The sequence below is a fragment of the Orbicella franksi genome, chromosome 4 (genome assembly GCF_964199315.1).
Source record: "Orbicella franksi chromosome 4, jaOrbFran1.1, whole genome shotgun sequence".
Classification (NCBI taxonomy): Eukaryota; Metazoa; Cnidaria; class Anthozoa; order Scleractinia; family Merulinidae; genus Orbicella; species Orbicella franksi.
Genome location: NC_138148.1, coordinates 22608531 through 22633374, shown reverse-complemented (window position 1 = coordinate 22633374; position 24844 = coordinate 22608531). Strand labels below are relative to the sequence as shown.

At 38.0% G+C, this 24844-nt stretch overlaps 1 protein-coding gene and 1 long non-coding RNA gene across 5 annotated transcripts in view; one reads left to right on the top strand and one right to left on the bottom strand.

Annotated features, from left to right (window-relative positions):
- LOC145484909 (nuclear RNA export factor 1-like) overlaps nt 1-24844 on the bottom strand; it is a 257953-nt gene that overhangs the window by 109468 nt on the left and 123641 nt on the right. For all 4 annotated transcript variants that reach the window (XM_081463536.1, XM_081463537.1, XM_081463539.1 and 1 more), the window contains 3 exons: nt 5972-6040; nt 3760-3815; nt 2294-2354 (listed from right to left, as the gene is read on the bottom strand). In XM_081463536.1, the coding sequence (XP_081319662.1) occupies nt 2294-2354; nt 3760-3815; nt 5972-6040 (186 nt within the window). The remainder of the gene's footprint in view (nt 1-2293; nt 2355-3759; nt 3816-5971; nt 6041-24844) is intronic.
- On the top strand, nt 6047-23762 carry LOC145484938 (uncharacterized). Its single transcript, XR_014049110.1, has 2 exons — nt 6047-6388; nt 6534-23762. It is a non-coding gene; the product is annotated as an uncharacterized LOC145484938 (long non-coding RNA).

Below are 24844 nucleotides of genomic sequence, written 5' to 3'. Positions count from 1 at the left end.
GGGTACTCACCAGATTGTCATGGCATTTTGCCACCTGTTGTAGGTCGTTTGCCTAAAAAAGGCTCACAAAAGGGGGGTTATGGGCATCCCATGACCCCCTTTAGTCATGCCCTTGAAAAAATGCAAAATTGTTGCTTAAATTATCAAATAATTGTCATCGTGCAATTCTCAGAAGTTCAGTTATTGACCTGATTTTTAATTGTTGATTTTTATAATAATAATTATTATGAAAATCAGATGAAAAAACCCATCTTCAACTTGTTATTGAACCACTAGATATGGCCTGGCAAGCCTTTTTGGACTAATTTTTGTTACACAGTTCAACTCATGGAAGAAATACAACAATGCCTCCTCTTTCTCTGATCATCCTTATACCCTCATTGGAGTCACGAATATGAGCATTATCCATTACAACAACAGAGTGGGGTTCTCCCAGTGCAAATCCCCCCACATGTGGCAATATGAAGTGATATAGAGCAAAAATGAAGTCAGCCGTCACAAATGTCTTTTGAATAGTGTGAGTAGTGACAACTTCTTTTACACCCATGGCAGAAACCCAAGTATATCTTTCTTCCCTGACATAATAACCAATGTTAGTAAGGAGGCTACCACAAGGAGATCTGCCCATTGTTCTCTGTAACAAATAAAAAAGAATAAGTTGGCATCACAAAGCATCATACAAATTTTGCTTGAATACAAAAAAGGCATGCCTGGTAATAGCTTAGGCAGCTACTTTTTCCAGGAAGGTAGTAGGTGTCTTTATATTTGATAAAGATTTGACTGCTCTTTAGACCTCTTTTACCTCAATTTTCTCATCTAAAACAAAATAAAATTTGAATTAAACTATAAAGAGCTTGCATCAAAAATAATTACGGTGTTATCAATTTCCTCTGGATCTAGTGATGTACACTAATCATCCTGAAAATCCCAATTAAGTAAATGTAATATTTCTTAAAACCTTGCGGTTTTCATCTTTCATTTAATAAATTGAAACCGTTGTAACACAAAACCTCTATATGCAGCAAGGTGAGAGTCACCTTTTGTGCATTTAAATTCGGTTGTTATGTAATAGTATATGTTGGCCCATGTCATGTTTCGCTGAATATTTGCATAAAAGTAAAAAAAGATAACTCCTTGCATCGTGAACTTGGGCGCCTGTGATGAAATAACTCTTCCTGTGACATCGTGAAACCAATGAATATAAATATTCATAAATAAACAATTCTGGTTTTGTTACCGCCATTCTCCTTATCAGGGAATTGCCACAATCTGTGTTGAAAGAGATAGTGCTACTAGGTATCCTTCAGTCTTGATAGCACTGAAAAATGCCTTCGAAAACTTGAGTAGCACGATTTGATACTTACAAGACAGCACTCTTTGTCTTTCCCTTCTCATTGCATGCTTTACATTCTTGGTCCTCTCATACAATACTCTTATGTTGGAAACAAAGCGTTTTGAAACAAATAGCCTTCGTTGAGTTTCCTTGATTGAAGAACCATAAATATACCAATGATATATCACCTGCCAACGCAAATCCTCCGACAGATCCTTCACCATTTTCCAATTTGGACAGGTTGAACAAACGAGCATATTCAGGCCTGGTTACACAGTATGTCGAAAGATCGTAAGTCAAAAGATGATCGTAAAATGTTGCTTATGTACATAACTCTGAAAGCAGGTGTTCTCTCTTAGTCACCAGTGAATGATTCAATCATCACAGCAAAGTTAAACTCATTCAATATCAGGAACTACCACTGTTTAAGTGTATGCCCCAATAAATGATGCAAAGAATGTCTTCACTTTTATGAGCAGGTGAAACCCATCATTGACAAAACAAAAACACAAACCAAACACAATATAGTGCTCTTGATAGAGGGCTCGAATGCAAAGGTCAGGGAACAGCAAGATGACAAAGAAGAAGTGGTATGCCATCACAGACTGCACAGGAAAAGGTCACAAAATGGGGAGGGCTTTGTCAAGCTATGTCCAAACAACAATATGGTCATCACAACAACCCTCTTTCCCACAAAGACATCCACAAGCACAAATAGGTATCGCTTCCAGTTAGATCTTTGTACAATTTTTGAATAAGTCAGGTTGAGCTAAATGTACTAACATGTGTACATTCGCTTAAAGAGGTTGTCATATTTAGGATAAAAGGAATTTGAAAATTAAATGTTTTCCATTTTTGCATAACTTGGAACACTGGTAACAGTTTACCATGCCTTGTATGTCTGGCTAGCTGCCCTGCTAACGATTACATTGGTTACACTCATTCACTTTACCAACTAACCTGATCGTGGTAGGCTTCTAGGAGACCCTGTCTATCTTCTGTGTCATAGACCTTAAAATACCTATACGAGACAAACAACTAAGTGCTTATTTTCCTGCAAAGGATGCCACAGGTTGGAATACATGGTTTAAAACTATAAATCAATCCAAAACATAAAAATCAGCTTTAAAGTAACGAATGAAACAAGAAAGAATTGTACAAAGAAAAAAAGGTGACAAGAGTAAACAAGAACATGAAAACATCAAAATAGGATGGAACAAACATACACAAACAGCATGCCTCCACATGTACAAAATAGCTCTAATCTGATTGCAGTAGATGTGAGTCTCATTTTAGACAATTACTTTTCTTTATGTAATGCAATAAATGCTTGTAAAAATTAAAATAGCAAGTGACTAGAGCTGTTATTTTATTTCTTAACTAGCTAATCAACATTAGAACACTTATGCAGAGGAGAGCTTAAGTAATAAATAAAAACACAGGTGCATTGTTGTTGCTGCTACTGTTGATAGTGATCATAGCTCTAAATCGGAAATGTACATGTAGAGTCAAAGCAGCAGTACAAGCATCCATATGCAACACATGGTGATCTGACACCTGATATACTGTATATATTCATCCATAGTTGATTGACATTTACATTGTACTTCAACACATATTGAATGCTTTTGAGAGACATGGGCACTTCTGGCAGATAGACAGTCTGCTTTACATCCCTGTCATGGGTTTAAACAGACCAGCTGGGGTTTGATACTTGCTCAACTGTACCACCCCATCTCATGCTCAGCCTGACCCAGCCGAAAAAAATACTTTTCAATACAACTACCACTTTTTAGAGTGCATTTTGAGAAAAAATGTCGGCTCATACACATTCAGCAGTATATGTATGTCCCCAAAATGCTAATAAAGAAATTTTTTAATAGGCAAGGAAAATAACTGATATCTTCAGAATGGCTTTATGTTGTAAAGATATGTATTTAATACTGGTACATGTAGAAATGGTTAACTGCTTTGGAATCACGTGAGCCACAAAGACAATCATACACAATGCTTTAGAGCCACTAACACTATCAACAAACAGCAAATTTCCATGAAAAAAAACCACTAAACTTTAAAACCGTGGTTATTTCTCCATACAATGCATATTGCAGCACAATATGCATATTATCTATTACTTGAATTGGTTTAGCTCATATCCACCTGCTCTAACATTTGTTTCATAATAGAAGAAAGGAAGTACAACTTATTTTTATTTGCAGAAGAAAACTGTTTGTAACTTAAAGAGCACACCTGCAGCATTCCTTTACTAACCCTTATTGAACATCAATAAACAATTGAATAATTACGGTTATTTTTAATAACAGCATAATTCTAACTTTTACTCAACTTCACAAAAGCAAAGATTATCACTAATCTGTTGTAATCGGGATGCTTTCCACTGTGTTTAAAAGAAAAGAAATACATACTGCTCAAGGAATTTTAGTACCAAGTCTTTAATTGCAGGATCACCAAGGAAACTTTCCTAAAAATAAAAAATAAATGTCACTCAATAACCCCCCACAATATATATTGCATACACAGGGTAACAAGCATTTGCTTGTGGTGTATTGGTAAGTAACTACCCCTAGGGATATGTGGTTGTTTTTTTGAAAGGAAGCCCCCAAAAGTTTAGACACAGCCTAAGGCCCCTGGTGGAAATTTCTCCCCTTCAACCAAAAAGGCCCATACTGCTGGAGTTAATCCTAATTTATGTAGCATTAGGCAACTAGGAGTATTTCTACTTCCCCAAGGGGAGTTGCTTTCACCCCAGCATTTAGTTTTCCACTACCCATTTATGCAGACAGGTACTGTAAAGAGTCTTGACAGAGAACACAATGCAAAATGAAATGAAAATGAATGAAGTAATGATTAAGGTAAAAAACCCAATCTAAGTGATACAACAGCAAACACATGGCCCAACATGTCCGCCAACAGTCAACCAAAAGTGCACCAGCAGTCATTTCATTGGCTCAACAATAAGCATTGTGATTGGCTGCTTTTCTGGAATGGTAATTGGTTTAATGAAAGAGAGTTTGATCCTAAGTTAATCTACACGTGATACCGGAATTAGGATCGGAGGCATAGGGAAGACCATGGAGATTGATGACTCCAAGTTTAGTACCGAGAGGAAGTACATAAGAAGGTGAGTCTTGGAAGCTCCCTGAGTGTATGGTATAATGGAGTGAGGATCACGCAATGTGACCCTCTTCCGTGTTCCTGACTGAACTAGATTAATGCTTGTGCATCATCTTATCATTATGCACATCTTTCCTGGACTGTCACCTACTCTGATAAATCCACTCTGCACATACCATTGAATGCATGTGGACCTTGCTCAAGAAGAAGTAGAAGTGGATATGTGATACCCTGTACTAATACATACATACAGAGGCATAGGGAAGATGGTGGAGAAGACTGTGGAGAAAACCTTGGAGATTAATGACTCCAAGTTAAGTGCCAAGAGGAAGTATATGAAAAGGAGAGCCTTGGAAGCTCCCTGAGTGTATGGTATAATGGAGTGAGGATCACGCAATGTGACCCTCTTCCGTGTTCCTGACTGAACTAGAGTAATGCTTGCGCATCATCTTATCACTATGCACATCTTTCCTGGACTGTCACCTACTCTGATAAGTCCACTCTACACATACCACCCAACCAGCTAGGATACATCTACTGTCGGTGAATAACTCTAGGAACTTTGTTGATTCTGAAAGTGGTGCACACACCAATACCATTGAAGGCATGTGGGCCTCGCTCAATAAGAAGTAAAAGTGGATATGTGGTACCCTGTACTAATACATACCGGTACCCAGTTTCTTAGATGAGTTCACTTGGTTCGGGGACTTCGGAAGAGAGAGAGCATTCAAGCAGCTGCTGGAAGACATCACTGAATAGTTTACCCTGCAGTAAAACTGCAAATCTGTAGTGTGATGGTGGCGTATCACCTGATGTGTTGGCTGATGTGTTGGCCAATGCATTTGGTGGGATCAGATTCTTTATCTTTACCAAAATAACTTAATTTACGTGTCAAAATACTTAAGCACCCATGCTAACTGGAGACATAATAAACAATTGATGTAATTATGTATATACAACAATAAAAGAAACTCCTACAAAACGTCTGTTGGAATACTCTATGAACTACAAAGAAAACAATCAAGTTACCTACATTCATTACACATTGAGTGTCTCAATTCAGTTTTCATACACTGAAGATGGCATAAGCTACACATTGTATGTCAAAACTTGTTGTATGATGCTTTTTAAATATTCTACTTTCTTTCTATAGAGCTAAATCTGAGTGAAAGGATGATATAAGTTGGAAACTATTACTAAATAGGGCCATTTGGTTGAATTAACACATTGAACCTTACCTAGAGATCTCAAATAGTGTTATTTTGTGCTGAAAGCAATGGAATAGTTATCATGTTTAAGAGTTAGGTCTTCAAAATGCTTTAGCTACAAAACAAGTAGGGTGCCCACCCCAAAGTTTTTGGGTTTCTGACATGAGTTGGTTGTTATCTGTAAAAATTTGCATGTACTAAACATAAGAAGATTTTGGCATGAGCATCCTTAATTGAAGAAAATACTATATTTGGAAAAGGAATTGTTAATACAGCTATCACAACAATGCATTGCCTTTGATGAAGGAAGAGATTCTTCAGAAGGAAGGTCAAATCCTATCGGAGGGGGAAGTTCATGGCCATCCTACAGAGAAAAGAGAATGTGACCTGTCAGTAACCTCATCGCCTGATGGCCTGTGAGACATAGTAACATTGTTAACATAAACCTCATCGCCTGATGGCCTGTGACACAGTAACATTGTTAACATAAACCTCACTGCCTGATGGCCTGTGAGAGATAGTAACATTGTTAACATAAACCTCATTGCCTGATGGCTTGTGAGAGATAGTAACATTGTTAACATAAACCTCATTGCCTGATGGCCTGTGAGAGATAGTAACATTGTTAACATAAACCTCATTGCCTGATGGCCTGTGAGAGATAGTAACATTGTTAACATAAACCTCACTGCCTGATGGCCTGTGAGACACAGTAACATTGTCAATATAAACCTCACTGCCTGATGGCTTGAGAGACATGGTAACATTGTTAACATAAACCTCATCGCCTGATGGCCTGTGACACATAGTAACATTGTTAACATAAACCTCACTGCCTGATGGCCTGTGAGATATAGTAACATTGTTAACATAAACCTCATTGCCTGATGGCCTGTGAGACACAGTAACATTGTTAACATAAACCTCACTGCCTGATGGCCTGTGAGAAATAGTAACATTGTTAACATAAACCTCACTGCCTGATGGCCTGTGAAACATAGTAACATTGTTAACATAAACCTCACTGCCTGATGAAACTAGCAGTAAACACTTGAAATATTGGGATGTACATCTCAAAGCATGTAGATCATGAGACAAACTCTTTTCTTATACCTCCCAACTCAAATACGTTTTCCGATTGGAGGAGAACGTGTCATGTGTTGTGGGCCAAAACTCACTAACTCCCTGGGGTGAACAAAACTCACTAACTCCCTAGGGAAACAACACCTTGAACTTTAGACTTGCAAGTGATCAGGTTGTGCTCCTTGAAACTGCAGCAAATTTGTGAGCCAGCCAGCATCAAGCAAACAATTTCTTCGCAGTTTTTTCTATTTCTGAGTTAGGAGGTGTAACAAAACACTCAATGACTGGTCCTGTAGGAAACAGTGAGTTTTGTTTCCCCTCAACCCTCAATGTTCCCCTCGGCTTCCCCTCGGGGAGCACTGAGGGTCAAGGGGAACCAAAACTCACTGTTTTCCTTGGGGCCAGTCATTAAGTGCTTAATCTCCCATGATATACAGTGACAACCTTTTTCTCGACATAGCCTCTGTATTGCTCTATAAATTTTGGACTATACAATCATGTTAAGGAGTTGAACTGTCTAGTTTTATTAGTAACAAAAGGAAAGCATTAAAGGGAAAAAAATCATAAGTCTTGTATGCTCAAAACAAGGTAAGAAGTTTATCTTAACTTAAGTTCCTCTCTTGCCCTCTTTCCCTCTTGTCTTGTCTGGAATGAATCATCTGTTTCATAATTATCATACTACCTCAACATCAAATGAATTTAAAAAACCCTCTGGAAATAACCCGTAAGTCACACATGTCAATCATCATCCACTGGGAAATTGACGGGTTTGCTAATAGATATTTGTAATCCAAAAGGATCAGTTGCTGTGTGGCAGAGTTAACAGTTAAAAAGTTGTAAATAGTAATAATGCAATGCCAAATGAAAAATGATGTTTGTAGCAGACGTTTCGGGCCTAGCCCTTCCTCAGTGCTAATAAAGCACTTTGATTTCTTTCCTGGACATTACAGAAAGTCACTGCATTGCTATAATGACCATTGTATTTAAATTTGCTTGTTTCAAAAGCTTGCCATTTTTAAGTGAAGTTGGCAAACCACCTCAGTTACTGTTACAAATAATAATTTTAGTCAGATATATGTTTTGGTTCAATCATGGTAAAAACCTTCCACCCATCCGCATGTCTGAGATGAGCTGTTTTAAGCTCAGACAATTAAAACCCACAAAGTACTCATCTGAGTGGATGAGTAAAATCTACTGTGTCAAACATTTTCTTTTCTCAGCCTTTTAAGATTGGGAGTTTATAGCTTGCATAGAATCAATTATTGAGAAGTAACTTGCTGCCAATGCATTCGTTGCACTGTCATATGCTATTGTTCAAGAAATGCTGACCGTATTTAAAAAATTCCATGTTCTTCCTCGTAGCTGATGGCATTCCTCCATGCATGTCATATTCCATTGCAAAATTAGCATATAGAGTTAGCCTGAATTTTATCAGACTTGATTGAATTTTTACATAAGAAAATACTTATGTGTTAATTCATAATAGGTTTTGGTTGCAGAGAAAATGAAAGTTTATAGAGGAAACAGTTTCAAGCAAATAAGCGAACAATGAACATGGCAATGTGAAGCATCACTGTTTATTTCCGTGACAATAATGATCATCATTAACCTCAAATACTTGGCTGCATGACATTCAGGGTTCTCCTTATCACGCGGTAAGCGGTAAAATTTACCGCTTGTAAGAGCACCTATTACCACCTGCAAACGCTCAGAAGTCATAAAAAAATATGCATTTACGGTGAGCTAATCTGGCAAGAAAGTAATAGATGAAAAAAGAAACAGTGCACTGTTATAGATCTACATGTTCTTTATTTAGCTAACACTGACTGGTACCTTTCAAATTTTGAAGCGAGTGATTTTTCGTGGGCTTTCTACTAAACCTCATGACATTCGTCAGTTCTCTTTATGTGCAAATGTTGTCATGAAGTCACGAAGAGTAGCAGGTAAGCTTTACAATCATTTTAGGGCTAGACAAAACAAAGCTTATGCACTAGCGACGAAAAAGCAGCGATTGCCAGAAATAACCACCTTGACAGCTCTACATTTGCCGGCTTTGTAGCGAACATGTGGGTACAAAGCCAGTCTTCATCGTGAAATTCTACTTGAAATGTATTCCAGACAATGGTTTGAAAGAAGCCTTGAAAATAAAATCCTTTGACAGCGTAAAAGTTCTGAATTTGAGATGATTAGAACATGAATTCAGCAATTTGAAGTGATGCGATTTCGTAGCGATGCAATTCGAAGTGGACATCGTTACCTAGCGGATTTTCCAGTGATATGCTATGTAAGTGACACCAAAGATATCACAAGAACCATTTTATGTTATAAGCAGTTTGGAAAGGGCATAGTCAGAATAAAATGCTTTTAAACAAAATTTTACTTTGTTTTACGCAACCTCTGAACCTAAAGGTGGATTGTTCACATTATGAATTTTTCGATGGAGAATTTTTGATAGGTGCGATGTACTGTATGTTTTAAGAAATGACAAAGTTGAGAATGACCAGCCGTCTGAAGCTGCAAATGTGCCCTTGCGATCAACAGAAGAGCGAGTGATGACTGAACCACCCTTGACCGATAAATCAGTAGAAACATCCAAGTCAGTTAGTGCATCACCTCCAGAAGATGACAACCAATTACCACCCAAAGATATGACACCGTCAAAATTGCCATTAGAAGCAGCATCAGAATTAAAAACATTTAAACCCTCTCGCATTTCAGAAAAGCAGCATTTAGGCATTCTGGAAGACGCTTTTGGTAGTAGCCAACCCCATGGTTTACACCTTCATATACTATGTGCAAATAACAGCTGAAGTTGCTATCTTTCAATGAAATAAGCAGGCAGTTGCCATCAAAGCCCCATGTTTTCAAGCATGACTGGATCGATGATGACATTGTATTCTGCTGTAAAAGTAGTGTATGATGGCTGGCATTTGCATGTAAAGAGGGCGATGGAATGCTTTGTTGTCTTTGTAAAAAAAGCATATTAAAACAGGCAAAAATGTGAAATGTGCTACTGTGCCTGGTACACGTTACAGGAAGGCCGCAATATCAGAGCATAGCAATTCAGAAGAACACAAGCAGTCAGTAAGGCTACGGAGAGTAAAAAGAAAATTTGATTGTGGGAAGGTCATTTTTATACTTAGAGGGACAGCGCTGATGTTAGCTCAACCAACGTGGTGCATAAATTCAAATTGTCACTTATCCTTTGCAGAAAGTCCAACATTAACCAAGTGCTTTACCAGTTTGAAAAGGTCCCTTACCTGTTGTGCTGAAAACTAGGGAGAACCCTGGACATTTGGTTATACCATTTGCTACTTAAGCGCCAAATAAATTAGGGGTTTTTTGGCACCCTATTTCAATCAAAAACCAACCATGAATTACTGTTAAGGACTTAAGCTTTAATTTTCTTGTTTGGTTCTCTATATAAGTTCGTACTGTAACAGACTAACAACATTGTTCAGTATTTTAGTTCACTTTTACTGCAGTTGTTGATAAAGTGATATGCAGATAAAGTGGTATGTTTCAGTACTGTGTTATTGTTTAGGTAGTAGGCAACATATTGTTTGTCATATATTTGCATGAGTGAATTTTACATTTGGACAACCAAAACCTGGAAAGTACCTGTCCGATGGACAAGTGAAATGGAAAAAAAATGTTAATTGCAAATATACTATTGAACGAAAAATGTGTGTATAAGTTCGTACTGTAACAGACTAACAACATTGTTCAGTATTTTAGTTCACTTTTACTGCAGTTGTTGATAAAGTGATATGCAGATAAAGTGGTATGTTTCAGTACTGTGTTATTGTTTAGGTAGTAGGCAACATATTGTTTGTCATATATTTGCATATGAGTGAATTTTACATTTGGACAACCAAAACCTGGAAAGTACCTGTCTGATGGACAAGTGAAATGGAAAAAAAATGTTAATTGCAAATATACTATTGAACGAAAAATGTGTGCATAGTCTTTCACAACTTTTATTTATTTATCCTTCATCAAGAAAAGTAATTTGGCAAGGAGTGTTTCCACATAATTGAAACAATGTGTAAGATATGGTTGAATTTTACATGTAATCTGGATCTTGCATCAAACTTCTTGTTTTGTTTGCAAGCAACATTGAATTACATGTTTGCAGATTGCTGGTTTATGATTGGAATAAAACCCGAGTTCAAACTGTCACTTTTACAGCCTGAGATCACAATTATGTGTTGGTGAAACTTGGAGAAGCACTTATGAGAGGTACAAGTGTGCATTTGAAAAATGAAAGGGTGCTCGAAAAATCCACTGTCAAAGCAAACAAGTGTAAAATGCAAGCATAATGCTACCTAAAGTAAACAGGAGCACAGTTTCACTTCTTTTTCGGGGGAATAAAATTCGACCTGACTTGATCTGACCCTTATTGACAATTAATTCTTGTGATTTATCATTTATCATTTATCATTTAAATGTACATAATAATTATGTTTACACGAGGTTCTAAAGAAAGAGCTACGCTATGGGTATACCATATCTAAATGGCTAGTTTGGTCTCTGAAAATAAAGCAGGTTAGACGAAAAACCATAAAGGGTATTTTGACCAATTGCGCCATTTTTAGACGTCCAAGCAAGAACTTCGATTTCGTAGGCATCTTCATAAACATATTTCGACATGTTTCATAACAAAAATTATTCGTAGACATCATGTATTCTACACTTAAGAGCAGTTTGCTCTAAGGATCAACTAAGGATAGACAAGATAGAAAAAAGTGTTTTCCCAAACATTGCCAGAATAAAGGCCTGAGTGAACCAGTACTAAAAGTATAAGTTTCAGGTCATTTGGATTAAATTTTTTTCTTGTATTTTGCACTCGTGGAGACCTAAATTGACACCAAAAATCGGGCATTTGTCAGAAGCGCATGTTTAAAAAGTGAACACTTTCTAGGAAATAAAAAGACCTTATTTCCTCTGCTTATTAACAGTGGAAAATTTACATTAAAGTTTTTCTCCTGAAAACCATGGCAGTTTCAGCAAAACACAGAGCAAAAGCACCGAGCCATGTCACACGACAGTAACATAACATAGTGTTGGCCTGGAGGGACTGGGTGGTTCGGAGGAAGGGCAGCAGCGCAGAGGTGGTTTCTCGCACCTTAACGTTTTGATGGGCGAGTTCATTTCTATGATATGTCTTATGATCATAAGACTAATGGTGAGCGTTCTTATGCCGCTGCTGTACCATCGCTGTGGAATCCTCTACCCCACTCTGTCATAGATTATACATCACTTGACACTTTAAAACGTATACTCAAAAAGCATTTTTTCTTGAGTGCTTACTATGGAGGCTGATTTTTTATTGTTTCATTCTGGTTTTACAGTTTTTAAATTTAGACAATTTTAGATAGTTTTGGTAAGTTTTAAGATAATTTTTGGCAAATTTTTAAATCTGTAAAGCACTGTTGAATCACCGGGAAACAGCGCTATATAAATGTGCTATTATTATTGTCATGGTCATTATCCTTATCGTTATCATTATCGTGATATGTTGAGATCTGTTAGTAGATGGCAGATGTAACTTTGGAAGTGGAATGTTCATGGCACAAATTTTCACTGTGTTAATTGGACTCACTGATTTAAGATTGCTTCGGTATTAGAACATCAAAGAAAAAGACGAATCCACTCATAGCAAAAAGATTTATGGATTTATCGATATGGCATGTGTGTGTGTGACCACTCCCAAAATGTTGTCACCACAAATTCAATTGGCTGATTTGGGTGGCACCGTCATTCTTGAGCAACTGAGCTGGGTAGACTTGTTCTTGCAAGCTCCTTTATAAAAGTTTGTATATGGCCTTAATTACATGGCACAAAGGGTAGATAAGTTTAAAAAGAAAGACCCATATAAGGAGAACCCGATCGTCTTGGAGAAGTGAGTCAATATTGTCTGAGGAACATTCTCTTTCCCTGCTGGGAAAGGAAGTCAAATCAAAAGACCACATGGAGTTGGAGTTGGGAAGTGAAACCGATGATGCTGTCACGATGCTTGAGGTGGTTAAAAAGTAATACTCTAGATTATTGACCATGTTTCCGTTTATTTGGACCTGCTTCCCTCCAGGTGCTTCTTAAAGTTTTTGAAATATTAGTCAAGGTGGCACAAGTCTCCATTCAAGCTGTGTTGTGTCAGAGAAATTTGAAGGTAGAACAGGAAAACCCATTTTATTTGCAATTGCACTCTTGGGAATTTTGTCATTTTTCAAGGAATACTTATTACAACATGTTTTGCAAACACAGCCAGAGTTTACAGAAGGGATACACTTTTTGATTGCATCATTGACAATGCTTGTTAGTTTTGTAACCAAGAGAACACTCTGTTTATACCACAATCGATCACAGATAAAGCATGAATAAATTGGTCCCTCTGAACCTTGAGCATGGAATCTATTAGAAAGACTTTCCAAACTCTGAGCATTCACAACACCAACATTTTGCTTCTTAGACTTCTTTTTTTCCAGTCTTATAGCTTTCTGTTCCTTGGTCTCATTAGCATAGATCTGCTTCTTATAGAGAGAGTGATTTTCAAGACAAGTGTGCTTGAGTTCTGGGGTTTCATGTAGTAGTTGTTCTCTTTGTTTAGAGGCTAATATGGACACCCTCATCAGTAGTTCAAAAAGAAGCAAAAATGCTTGATGACCTCAAGAGCAAAGTGTACAAAGAATTTGAATGTGCAAGATATTAGCCATAGCAGCAGCATTCTGAATTCCTTTATTCCATTGACCAATTAATGAGTTCGCTACACATTGCTTTCCTTGGTTTTCACCAAAAATGTTAGATTACGAGAAAGGAGTACGGATAGTTTTACTAGCATCAATATTCACAACAACAGGGGGTCCTGGGTTTGTCTCCATGCCATTAGCATTTCAAATTAATTCAGGGATATAGAAGCAATACAAATAAATCTGTGTGAGCCACAAGCAATTCATTATCAAAATTTCATAACTACTAGTAGTAATCATAGATTAAAGAAAGCGTTTGAGTTTTAGTAGGCTTGGTATGTTAAAAAAACAAAACATACTAGGGCCAGCATTTTGTGCCTGAGCTGTTAGGTAGGTGTGAAATTGGTCTCCCTTCAGCAGGGGCGAACACAAATGAATTGATCGCAAAGCACGTGCATACGAGAGGGTTTGTTCTCATTTATAGTGGAGCTTTGGCGGCCCCAAGGGCCGCAAAGCGCAGCCCCGTACTCATATAGGAAAGAAAAAAAGACCCATGAATTGAGTTTCTCATGGTTCTCATGCCTAGCGGTATTGCTCGGGGTGCGTACGCATGACATACTCCATCTAATAGGTTGGCAGAGACTTGCACCCTCCATTTGTGGCGGAAGAATGACATTTTTCTTGGCAGGATTTTTAAAGAAAAGAAAACTCATTTCTATTTGTTATGTTGACAAACGATAGCCGAGGTTGATCTAATGTCTTTAAGATAGGGTTGCACTGAAGCAAAAAAAACAGAAAGCAAGAATTAACAGGCAAAGAAGTAGCAAAGAAGATCATGAAAAAGAACGGGCCAGCGCTGGGGAAGGAGGCGAAACAGTACTGAACAATGCCGTGAATTATAGTGAGTCAAGGGTTAGAGAAAGGAGGTGAAATAATACCGAACAATGCCATTAACCAAAGCTAACGAGGGCCATAGAAAGGAGGTGAAAGTTTCTGACAAATTGACTCAGAAGTTTTAAAAATTCATGCGACGTGACGCTGTGCAGCCATGCAAGAAGAGTCACATGGTTTGGTCAGGTGATGAACAAGAGAAATCAAACGTGTCCGAGTGTTTAGAGAAATCACAGCGGAAAAAAGTGGTTGATTCGTTGATCTATTGAAAAGATTAGTTCAGTTCAGTCTTCACAACTGTTGCTGCAAGTTTCTGCCTGGAAGATTTACACTGGCTGAACTGAATTGCCAACTTGCGGTAAGTGACTTTTGTTGTTGTGTTTGCTATGAAAATTAACAAGTTACCTCGGCGATATAAGCTTATTTTCAACTGGAATCCTTTTTAAAGTCTTCCTTATTTGAAGCCATGCTGTGAGAAATTTTATATATAACATTGTTTTAAGTTCGTTCATCTCTAAACAATAACATGTGAATTGTTATGTGGAGGTTGTTGTAAGTTGTAAACCAATTAAGTTTTCTGTCGATTTTCGTCGTCAACTTAAGCTTATAACCTCATGCCTAAAAATAAGCTTAACCAAAACCATATTTGTAAACACGGCCGGGCGAGTTTTGAAGTTTTCTCTGTGTTAGTTGGCACAGCTGCCTTGTAGACTGCTAAAATTTATTCTTCTGTTGTTGAAAACCAAGAAAGGTGTACAAACCATTTTAAGCCGAGGTGAACAGGATTTGCTAAAGTTACTTTTGACGTTCCTATGTAAAGATTTGCACTTTGTGATTACAAAGTATGGAGATTTCCTCGGTTTGGCGAAATGCTTAGGTGAATTCCCAGGTTAATTTGATTGAAGACTGGTAAAGCTACCGCCGATAAAATGACTGCAAAGCTAACTTAAGCCGTCGGCAAAAATACACACTGTAATATTCAAATTTAAGCGTGAATAATTATTAAACTTTAACACTGCAAGCTTAAGCAAATTTTGTATCCTTTCTTTCATTCGGTTACCTTGCATTGAGAAGGGATTTTCTGTTGATACTCAGATGAAGTGATATGCATATCGTGTTTATAATGTAGATTTCCTCGTTTTATTTTGTTGTCTGTCCAATTAGTTCAGTTTGATGAAATGCTTATATGGTCCAAATGTCGAGTAGATGATTGTGCGTGTAAATCCTGTCTGCAAATAAAGCTCTACTTTGATTTTGATTTACTATTTCATTATATTAGCCCCACTGTTTTTGGTTGGGGGTACATGGCCCCCATTTTCTTAATGAGAGGTTATTCCCCAATGCAGTATTTACACTTAATATGGAAATGTTCCTCAAAAAGTGAGATAACACTAATGAAAAAAAAAATGCGAAGAGCTTTACTCTGTAAATTGAACAGTTTAAATGACATTTACATACTTAGAAAAAATTTAGGGCATAGAAGTTCTTGCCCTGACCATTTCTTGGTAATAGAAATAGCTTTTTCATACATATACACACAATTTAGTTGGTGAGAGCACTCTCCTCTCTCCAGTCTCTCTCTGTCTGTTCTTTTCTTCACACTAATTTTGTTATTAACTGACTCATTAAATGAATGTCACTGACTGTTTTCTATGTTGTGCATGCATACCTTTTTGCTCGTCGAAGAATTAAGTTTCAGTTTCTTCCTGGCTGTTTCCTTTGTCCTGTCCTGTCCAATTCGTTTGCGATATAACTTTGTGAATTCTCTATTCTCCTTAAATTTTATCTCATCAGGGTGATAGAATGCACTCTCAGAGTCTTCCATCATTGTTTTCAGTTGCTACAATTTTCAGGAAAAAAGCAATAGTTTTCTTAATTTCCTTTTACTTTGTGTTAGGACCTTTTAGCATGCTCGTAATTGGCCCCTGGGCATTACAGGAGAATAATTTTCAAGTAAAGAATTAGTTCCATTTTAGTATTAAGAGCCCCTGTCCATAAAAATGGAAAATAACTCGGTAAGGGTCGAAAATTCGATTTTGCTCATATTTTCATGGTAGATAGGCTAGGGCATGACAAAAACTACTGGATAGCTTTTTTGGCAAAATATCCTTTTATTTTAAAGAAATATGCAAATTACCAAATTCCGTTAAAATCATCATTTGACGCACCATTTTATTAAACAAGTTTGAGAGCCTCGCATGCAAAACCACATTATTCGTCTGTCTTTAAAACACTCAAATATTTTTGTGCAGTGTTTAAATGTGTAGTGGGTTGATTTTAGGGAATGTTGCGTTGTCTTTTTGGGTGCAAAATCATTAAATTTCGAAGACATGTATTTCATTCACTTAAAAGTACTTTGTGAATATAATTAATTTTCACCATGTGCAAAACCTTCAAATGGATTAAGCTTCTGGTGGTTGAATCGCAGAAGGATGGTCTACAGATTCCTGTAAACATTTCTCTGGGCAAATGATTGTGAGTGACGCGAGAGCTTTTCAAAGTACGTCAAAAATGCAAATATTTGACCATCCATCGTCAAATTTCAATTCACGGGTTAGACGTATATTTTAGCATGCGCCACATGACTTGACCTATGTTAAGTTGAAATAGACACAGAGCTGATAATTTTGAAATGTTCTTACCTCATTTGCTGTAAAAGGCAGGTCCAAAACCGATTTGATGTGTTTCTCTCACCATTCATCGCACAGAAAGCAGAAGTTTGCTTTTGTTTACATGATATCCGATGTACATTGCCAACTGTCAACTTATTTAACGGTCGAATTCCATGAATCTGTGACCCTCTTTCAACACATATGATCACCACTGCATCTAAGTCAAAAACGGCTAAGTCATTTGTAGATAGTTGCTTGCTTTGCACTACACCAAGATATTACATTTGATCATTGTGGTTTGATGGCTTGAATCCTTGCTTGCAGCGGTTCCTTGTTTCTTCGTCACGCAATGCTGTCATCCCATTTTAGGGGGTAGGGGTAGGACAATTTCTATCCTAATACATAAGGCTCTGTAAGGCTTGGAACCACTGGGAGCACACAATCGTGTTGAGTAGGAGGAGATTAAATTAAGAAATGAAAAGAATGAATAGTTTACCATTGCCCCTGCCGTCATCTTTTACTCAACCACTGCTACCTACATGCCCTGTGTAATACTGTAACGTTAAACTCATACCTACAATTAGGTCTTTTCGCGCTGTGCAATTATTTTTGGTTTACATGTAATACAGTGGGTTACCCTTGGGGGAATGGGTGGTGACTGCTTAATGGGGCTAACCACTTAAATAGAGGTTGGTGTACCTTGAATATTTAATTTTTCACTATCAGGTTATAGATTTCTTAGTGAACATGGAGTCAATTCAAGACAACCATGATAGACGTGTGTTTGAATTATCACTCGTCATGCACCTTCAATTTCAGACTCTTATCTAGACTTTATCTGTCATCGCCCTTTCCAAAACAAAGTTTTTAAATTTTGGGTGGCCGCTTAATAGAGGTAAAGACAATAATGAAACCCTTATTGGAACGACCAAATGGTGGTCGCGGAGGCAACATTTTTCTTCAACATGTCTCGCAACATTGTTGCATTGCAAGTTGAAACCCTGTTGCACGTATTACCACGTTTGTGACCAACTTTGCTCGCAGCAAAGTACAGTGTTGCAAGTCTGTGGAATTCTACACGTATCATTGGTCAATCGTGTGTAAATAAAGATGGCTCCTTCTTTCATATAATTTAGCGTTTCAACATCTTCCACTTCGACTTCTGGCCGTCGTTTTCTTCTTAATTTTCCGTGCCAACAAAGTTCTCTCAGTATGAAGCTCAGTGTTGTTTCAGGTAGCTAGGCGAAAAGTTGTATTTTTGCAACATTTCTTCCAAGCCTTTTACCTTTTTTCCTGCTTGTTTTGAAGGGACAAACGAGGTGTCTCAAAGACTATGATAGCCCTTGAGGTCTTTGTAAAGGACAAAGTTATGACTTTCTGAGAGTTACTGGTCTACTTCAAATTCAGGCTCGCCTTCACCGTCCGCCTTGTTTTTTTTATTTGCCGTGCTTCACGACAGCCAATTTCTAGCGTTGAATTCAAATTTGTTGCAAGACAAGTTGTAGCTTCAGTGGTAATATGAGCAGCAAAACTAAAATTTTTTGCAGAAAGTAGAACTCAAGTCTACTTTGCGCAACATGTTGCCTCAACTTGCAACACTGTATTTTGCTGCGAGACAAGTTGGTCTCAAACATGGTAATACGTAGGCTCAATTACCAGCCACTGTTCGGGAAAGGAGCCCGCGCTCCTCCCCCGAACTCATGGCTGGACTCGTGGACTTGGCATTGTTAATTTCAACCAATAAGAAATCTGCCTGTCTGAATCGAGCAGGCTGCATAAATTAGCTTTCTCACAGTAGAACTTTTGCGATATGAAGTGCGATCGCATTAGCGGGACATTTAACCAAATACCGTCAACTGATGAAATCTTGCCTGATCTAAACCATAGTGGCACATACAACACGCAAAATAGTCAACAGACTTATGCATTAGAATCTATGTTTGAATCATGTGGTGCCACAATGTCAGATAATGAACAAAGTGAACAAAGGGAGGGATAAACGCAAACATCTATCTCAAGAAACAAACACTCAGTCAAATTGATGTGTGCGGTAGTCTTCTTGACGGGAAGCGACACCAGTCTCTGGCGAAGCCAGACAAAATTAAATTTTTAAATGAGCCAAACCAAACTGAACTAGCAAAACATTATTATGGCTCGGGAAACATGGTGTCAACACCATGCACACCATACAACATGTGTGACCTTTGACACAACAGTTATGACACCATAGTCAAACAGCTCTGTTCCACTTCTTAAAAAAAAAAACTCTTCTATAGAACATAGCATGTCATGCCCTTCCTCAACAATAATGTGAAACAAAATAGGTTGGAGGGCCAAAATTAAAAGAGGAAGTGACAAAAACACCACAAATTTTACGAGCAGTAGGCGTCATGTGGGCCTGCCTATGATTGTCATCAGATGACATTTCCGGCCACCTGAAGCGCCGCAAAAATTAAATTATGAACTTACAAATTTATGTCACAGACATGCTTTGCCGCTCACGCGTCCAGCCGTCTCTTCTCGGGGAGGAACGTAGACCGGATTCAAGAAAGCGGCGGAAATCGAGCCTAGGCAATATGCACAACAATGTGTTTCAACTTGCAATGCAACAATGTTGCGAGACAAGTTGAAGAAAAATGCTGCCTGTATTACCGGACCTATATGAAAAAACAGATGAACAATGATTAAATTGTTTCACTTATCCGGAGCGTTTTTGACTTAGATGCAGTGATGTTCATATGCGTAGAAAGATGGTCACAGATTCATGGTATTCGACCAATAATAGGTTGACAGTAGGCGATGTACATCAGACGTTAACCTTGTGTAAACAAAAGCAAACTTCTGCTTTATGTGTGATGAATGGTGAGAGATTGACTGGAAACACGTCAAATCGGCTTTGGACCTGCCTTTTACAACAAATAAGGTTAGAACATTTCGAAATTATCAGCTCTATGTCTATTTCAACTTAACATAGGTCAAGTCATGTGGCGCATGCTAAAATATATGTCTAACCCGTAAATTGAAATTTGATGACAGATGGTCAAATATTTGATGTATTTTGAAGAGCTCTCACGTCGCTCACAATCATTTGCCCAAAGAAATTTTTACAGGAATCTGTAGACCACCCTTCTGCGATTCAACCACCAGAAGCTTAATCCATTTGAAGGTTTCGCACATGGTGAAAATTAATTATATTCACAAAGTACTTTTAAGTGAATGAAATACATGTCTTCAAAATTTAATTATTTTGCACCCAAAAAGACAATGCAACATTCCCTAAAATCAACCCACTACACATTTAAACATTGCACAAAAATATTTGAGTGTTTTAAAGACGGAAGAATAATGTGGTTTTGTATGCCAGGCTCTCAAACTTGCTCAGTAAAATGGTGCATCAAATGACGATTTTAACGGAATTTGCATATTTCTTTGAAATAAAAGGATATTTTGCCAAAAAAGCTATCCGTAGTTCGTATAGTGTGATCGTCCAGGTGAGTGTAATTCTGAAAAGAACTGTTGTTGGTGACTGATGTTTCGACAACCTGAGCAGAAGTCATCTTCAGAGTCAAGTGAATGGTGTTTGTCAGTCGATGATATTATAAGTCTGGTCCGTTGAACGTGATTGGTCAGTATAGCCATGATGGTATTGGCTGAAAGACTCGTGTAAAGTTTGTCATCAGTCATTGGTGGGTTTTGATCCATCTATTGTTAGTCAAATAGGTCGGTCTTTGGTCCGTGTATTGTTAAGTTGGTCTGTTAGAAGTCCGTTTGTCGGTTTCGTTTCTGTCATGGATAAGTCGTTTGTAAGGCGCTGGTAGTTGTTGACATCTGTTAAGAGGCGTTTGTTCTAGGTTAGTGTACCAGCTTTCCAAAGTCAGTCGTTGAAAATAGTTTGTACTGTAGGTTAACCACCAAGTAGAGTCCCAGTCAATGTTGTGGTTTGTCAGTTGATGATGTACAGCAATGTGCTTGTTGGCATCACAATTTCTCGTGGCTTGTTTGTGTTCAGTCAGTCGACAGATGTCAACAACTACCGGCGCCTTACAAACGACTTATCCATGCTCACCCGTTTGTTAAAAACATCCAACCGTTCGAACGGCTTGCTCACCCATTTAGTAAAAACATCCATCCGTTTGAACAACTTGCTCACCCGTTCGATAAAAACGTCCAACCGTTCGAATGACTTGCTCACCCGTTCGCTGGAACATCCATCCGTTCAAACGACTTGAGTAACCCATTGAACGGCTTTGATCATCCATTCAGGAAAAAAAATAACAAGGCATACGTGCGGTTGTCTCTACCTGTTCGCATACTCACGTGTTCATGTCACATACACGGAAAAAATCCCTTCGATCACTTGAACAGTCTGCTAGCAGATTACGCGACAATCACAAAATATCTCCAAATAATGAAGCTCATAAAGAAACAGTCTATGTAGAAAAATTGAACTACAGTGTAGTTAGCCTGGGATCCAACGGTTTTTGCTTCTAAATGCCGATTCAGAAGTGTTGTTTTCGTTTTCTTCTTCTTGCGTGATCTGTGAGCGAAGACAACTTTCGTTCAAAGCTTACACTGATCCGCTGCGTGTGTAAACAAATGAGAACTACGATGTTGTATATTTCCTTAAAAACTTCTTGCAAAGTTATTATTACAGGCGAAGAACTCTTGCAGAAAATATATTTTGCGTTTCTAAACATACAGTAATCAAGGAAACTTGAAAGTCGCCTATAAAAGCGAACTTTTTAAATTCTACCCTGTTTACAATGCGGTTTAATAAACATTACCGGCGTAACTATGGTTGTGATAAGCAGAGACACTGTAAATGATTTTCTGGACGAAATCTCACGAGTCTGCCTTGCGCATTCCTCTTATTTCGAAGAGAATCCACTGAATGAAACCTTTAAGACGGCAGCATGCACTGAGCTTGAGTAGGTAAGATAACAATCGTGTTGTTGTAACGCCCTGAATTTGCATCAAGTTTCAAACATTACTGATGCGTGAAAACTGAGTCATGCTTTTGTCATGCATGCATACAGTCCTGTGCTTGTTTTTGTTGACTGAGAAGCTTGCTTATTTTAAAATTTGGGTTGCACTTTTCAGTAAATATGTTGTTTTTTTAACCTCTGCCACAAGGAACATTCCGGACAGAAAAAGCCATTTCAAACAAGCTCATTTCACGCGGGATTTCACGCCGCTACCACACCGCGGGTCTGGGACTCTGGGACACATCGTAATAATAACAAAATGAAAATGTAATGTTGCTAAACTGTTGTTGCCAAAGGCCTTATCTCTGTCTCAAGCTGTAAAGTTATTTTGAGACATTCTCGATTCACATGTTGCTTGCACTTGACCAAAGTCTTCCATCGTCAGTGATAAAATCTACCGAATGATATATCATGTTTATTTGTGAACGAAAACTCTTGCCAAGAATGACTTCAACAAGGTTTAGACTTTTTATGGAGAAGCCGCAAGAAGTTGCCTGCTTGCGGATGCAACAAGAAGTATCAAGTTTACTTTCTTTGGCTTTCAGTGGTGAAATAAAGTAGTAACAGGAGCACTTTCAATGATTAAAAGCCATCCGTTCGAAATTATTTTTAAGTGAAATGTGTAGCGGCACGGCACCATTCGAAATAACCAAACGAATTATAATCATCAAGTTTATAATCCGTTCATGACTGCTCATTTGAAGATTTCATGAGCTGTTCAAACATTTAGATCACCCGTTTGAAATTCTTTTATGAGCTGTTCTAACGGTTCCGTTACCTGTTCGTAATGTTTTACGAGCCGTTCGAACAGTTAGGCTACCTGCTTTCAATTTTTCCTGAGCCGTTCGAATCGTTAGACTACCCGTTCACAATTTTTCCCGAGCCGTTCGAACGGTTAGGCTACCCGTTCGCAATTTTTCCCGAGCCATTCGAACGATTAGGTTACCCGTTCGCAATTTTTCCCGAGGCGTTCGAACGGTTAGGCTACCCGTTCGGAATTTTTCCCGAGCCGTTCGAACAGTTAGGCTACCCGTTCACAATTTTTCCTGAGCCATTCGAACGGCTAGGCTACCCGTTCGGAATACTTAATCACCCATTCAAACACTCATTGAACCCGTTTCAAAAGGCTTGGTGACCCGTTTGTAACCCGTTCGATGGCCGTTCGTTTCACCCGTGTAAAGGAAAGTTGTTAATGCACGTTTTTGCGTGAAAGGTCACATTTTGTGAGTATTTCTTATGGCTTTCGGTAAATGAGGTGAATTCTTTGGCTGTTTCATCACAGCGAGTTAAGAGATTTGAAGAAAAATTAAGTATTTGCGGAGGTAAACAACAGCTTGCCAGAACTTGCAACGTTTAAGTCCGTGCTAGGGGAAAAAACACAACCGTTCTAAAATTAGTCGTGGATAGCGTAAACCCTCTGATTGTGTGACTTGCCTGACTACCGTAATTTCTGGCCGTTTACCCGCTCGGTAGATTACCCACATCGGTCATTTTTCACAATAAGAAGAAAAAAATTTCAACAGATTACCCGCACTGGCAGATAACCCACACCCACAAAAGAAATTCATGAACTCACAAAGTTGGAGTGGTGATAAGCCATTTTTTTTGTTAACAAAATATCCTTTAGCGTGTAATTAGTAAGTTTTCACGCCCATTGTTTTTGATCTTCCATTTAATGATACCACTTGTAAAAATCCATTCTAAAAAAAATCGATATCTCAGGATCTACTGACTCTAAGAAATTGCTTGAAATGGGAAAATACTCTCTAACTCAAGGCAGTGTTTGCTAGGAATATTTTACTGATGCGCCAAATATTCTGGTGTTTTCAATTGTTGTCTGTGAATGTTTGTTTACACGCGTGGCGACAATCACCTTTTATGTTGCGTCATATTAATTATGCGGCAGCAGCAGCACCATGAAATGAACATGTCGGCATCATTTTTTCTGTGTGAATTACTTTGAAGCCTGCTATTTCACATTTTTATTATTTTACTTTCTGAGTTTATTATTCCAGTTAGTGAATAATGTTTTTGTTTTCAACTAAACAAAGAAACAAGCTTTGAAATTAGCAAGGCAAGAAAGTAATAGCACACATGTGATAAAAGATTTTGTTTGCCAACGAGGTTTGTTGATATGTTTTCAATTTGCATCGGTTTTCATCAAGAGCATTAAAGTCTATAGGCAATGAAAGCGGGATAAATGAGGCAATACACATTGTTTAGGAACAGTTCCTTTAATGACTTTTATATTTTTTCTCTGCTAACAGTTTTAAAACTATACCGGAAGATTTAAAAATTATCACATTACTCGCACCTTCCTATAACCCACACCAACAAATGTTTGCATTGAAATTAGCAGATTACCCACGGGTAATCAGTTCGTGAGGCCACCAACTACATCTGTAACAGCTGCAACAAAGACTGCCACTCAAGAATCGGGCTTTTGGGTCACTCAAGAGCCTGTCGACACTGATGCGCTGACCATCGCCTCTCCGAGACGAGGATGCCATATATACCCGCGGGTAACCGGCCAGAAATTACGGTACTTCAAAGCACAGACAAATTGAATTTTGACGTTTCAAGAAGAAAGCTGTTTATTAAAAGCGTTATTAATAGCGTGGCACTCGTTTCCTTTTGTATCATTCATGGGCATATCCCAAGCGAACTTCCAGATTAAGACCATTACGTCATCATAGATTTCACAAAGGCTAAGAGTGATGGTGCAATAAGTTATAACACAGTTTGTGTTGATCAAGTGATGTGTTTACAGTAATCAATGAATCATCAAGGACTGCTTTGGAAAGTGCACTGCATTGTGACTGTAGTATTAACAAAACAGTTGAATTTTAAAAGTGTGGTTATAAGATTTAAAAGATCTTCTTGTTGCCATTTTGTTTAATAAATTATC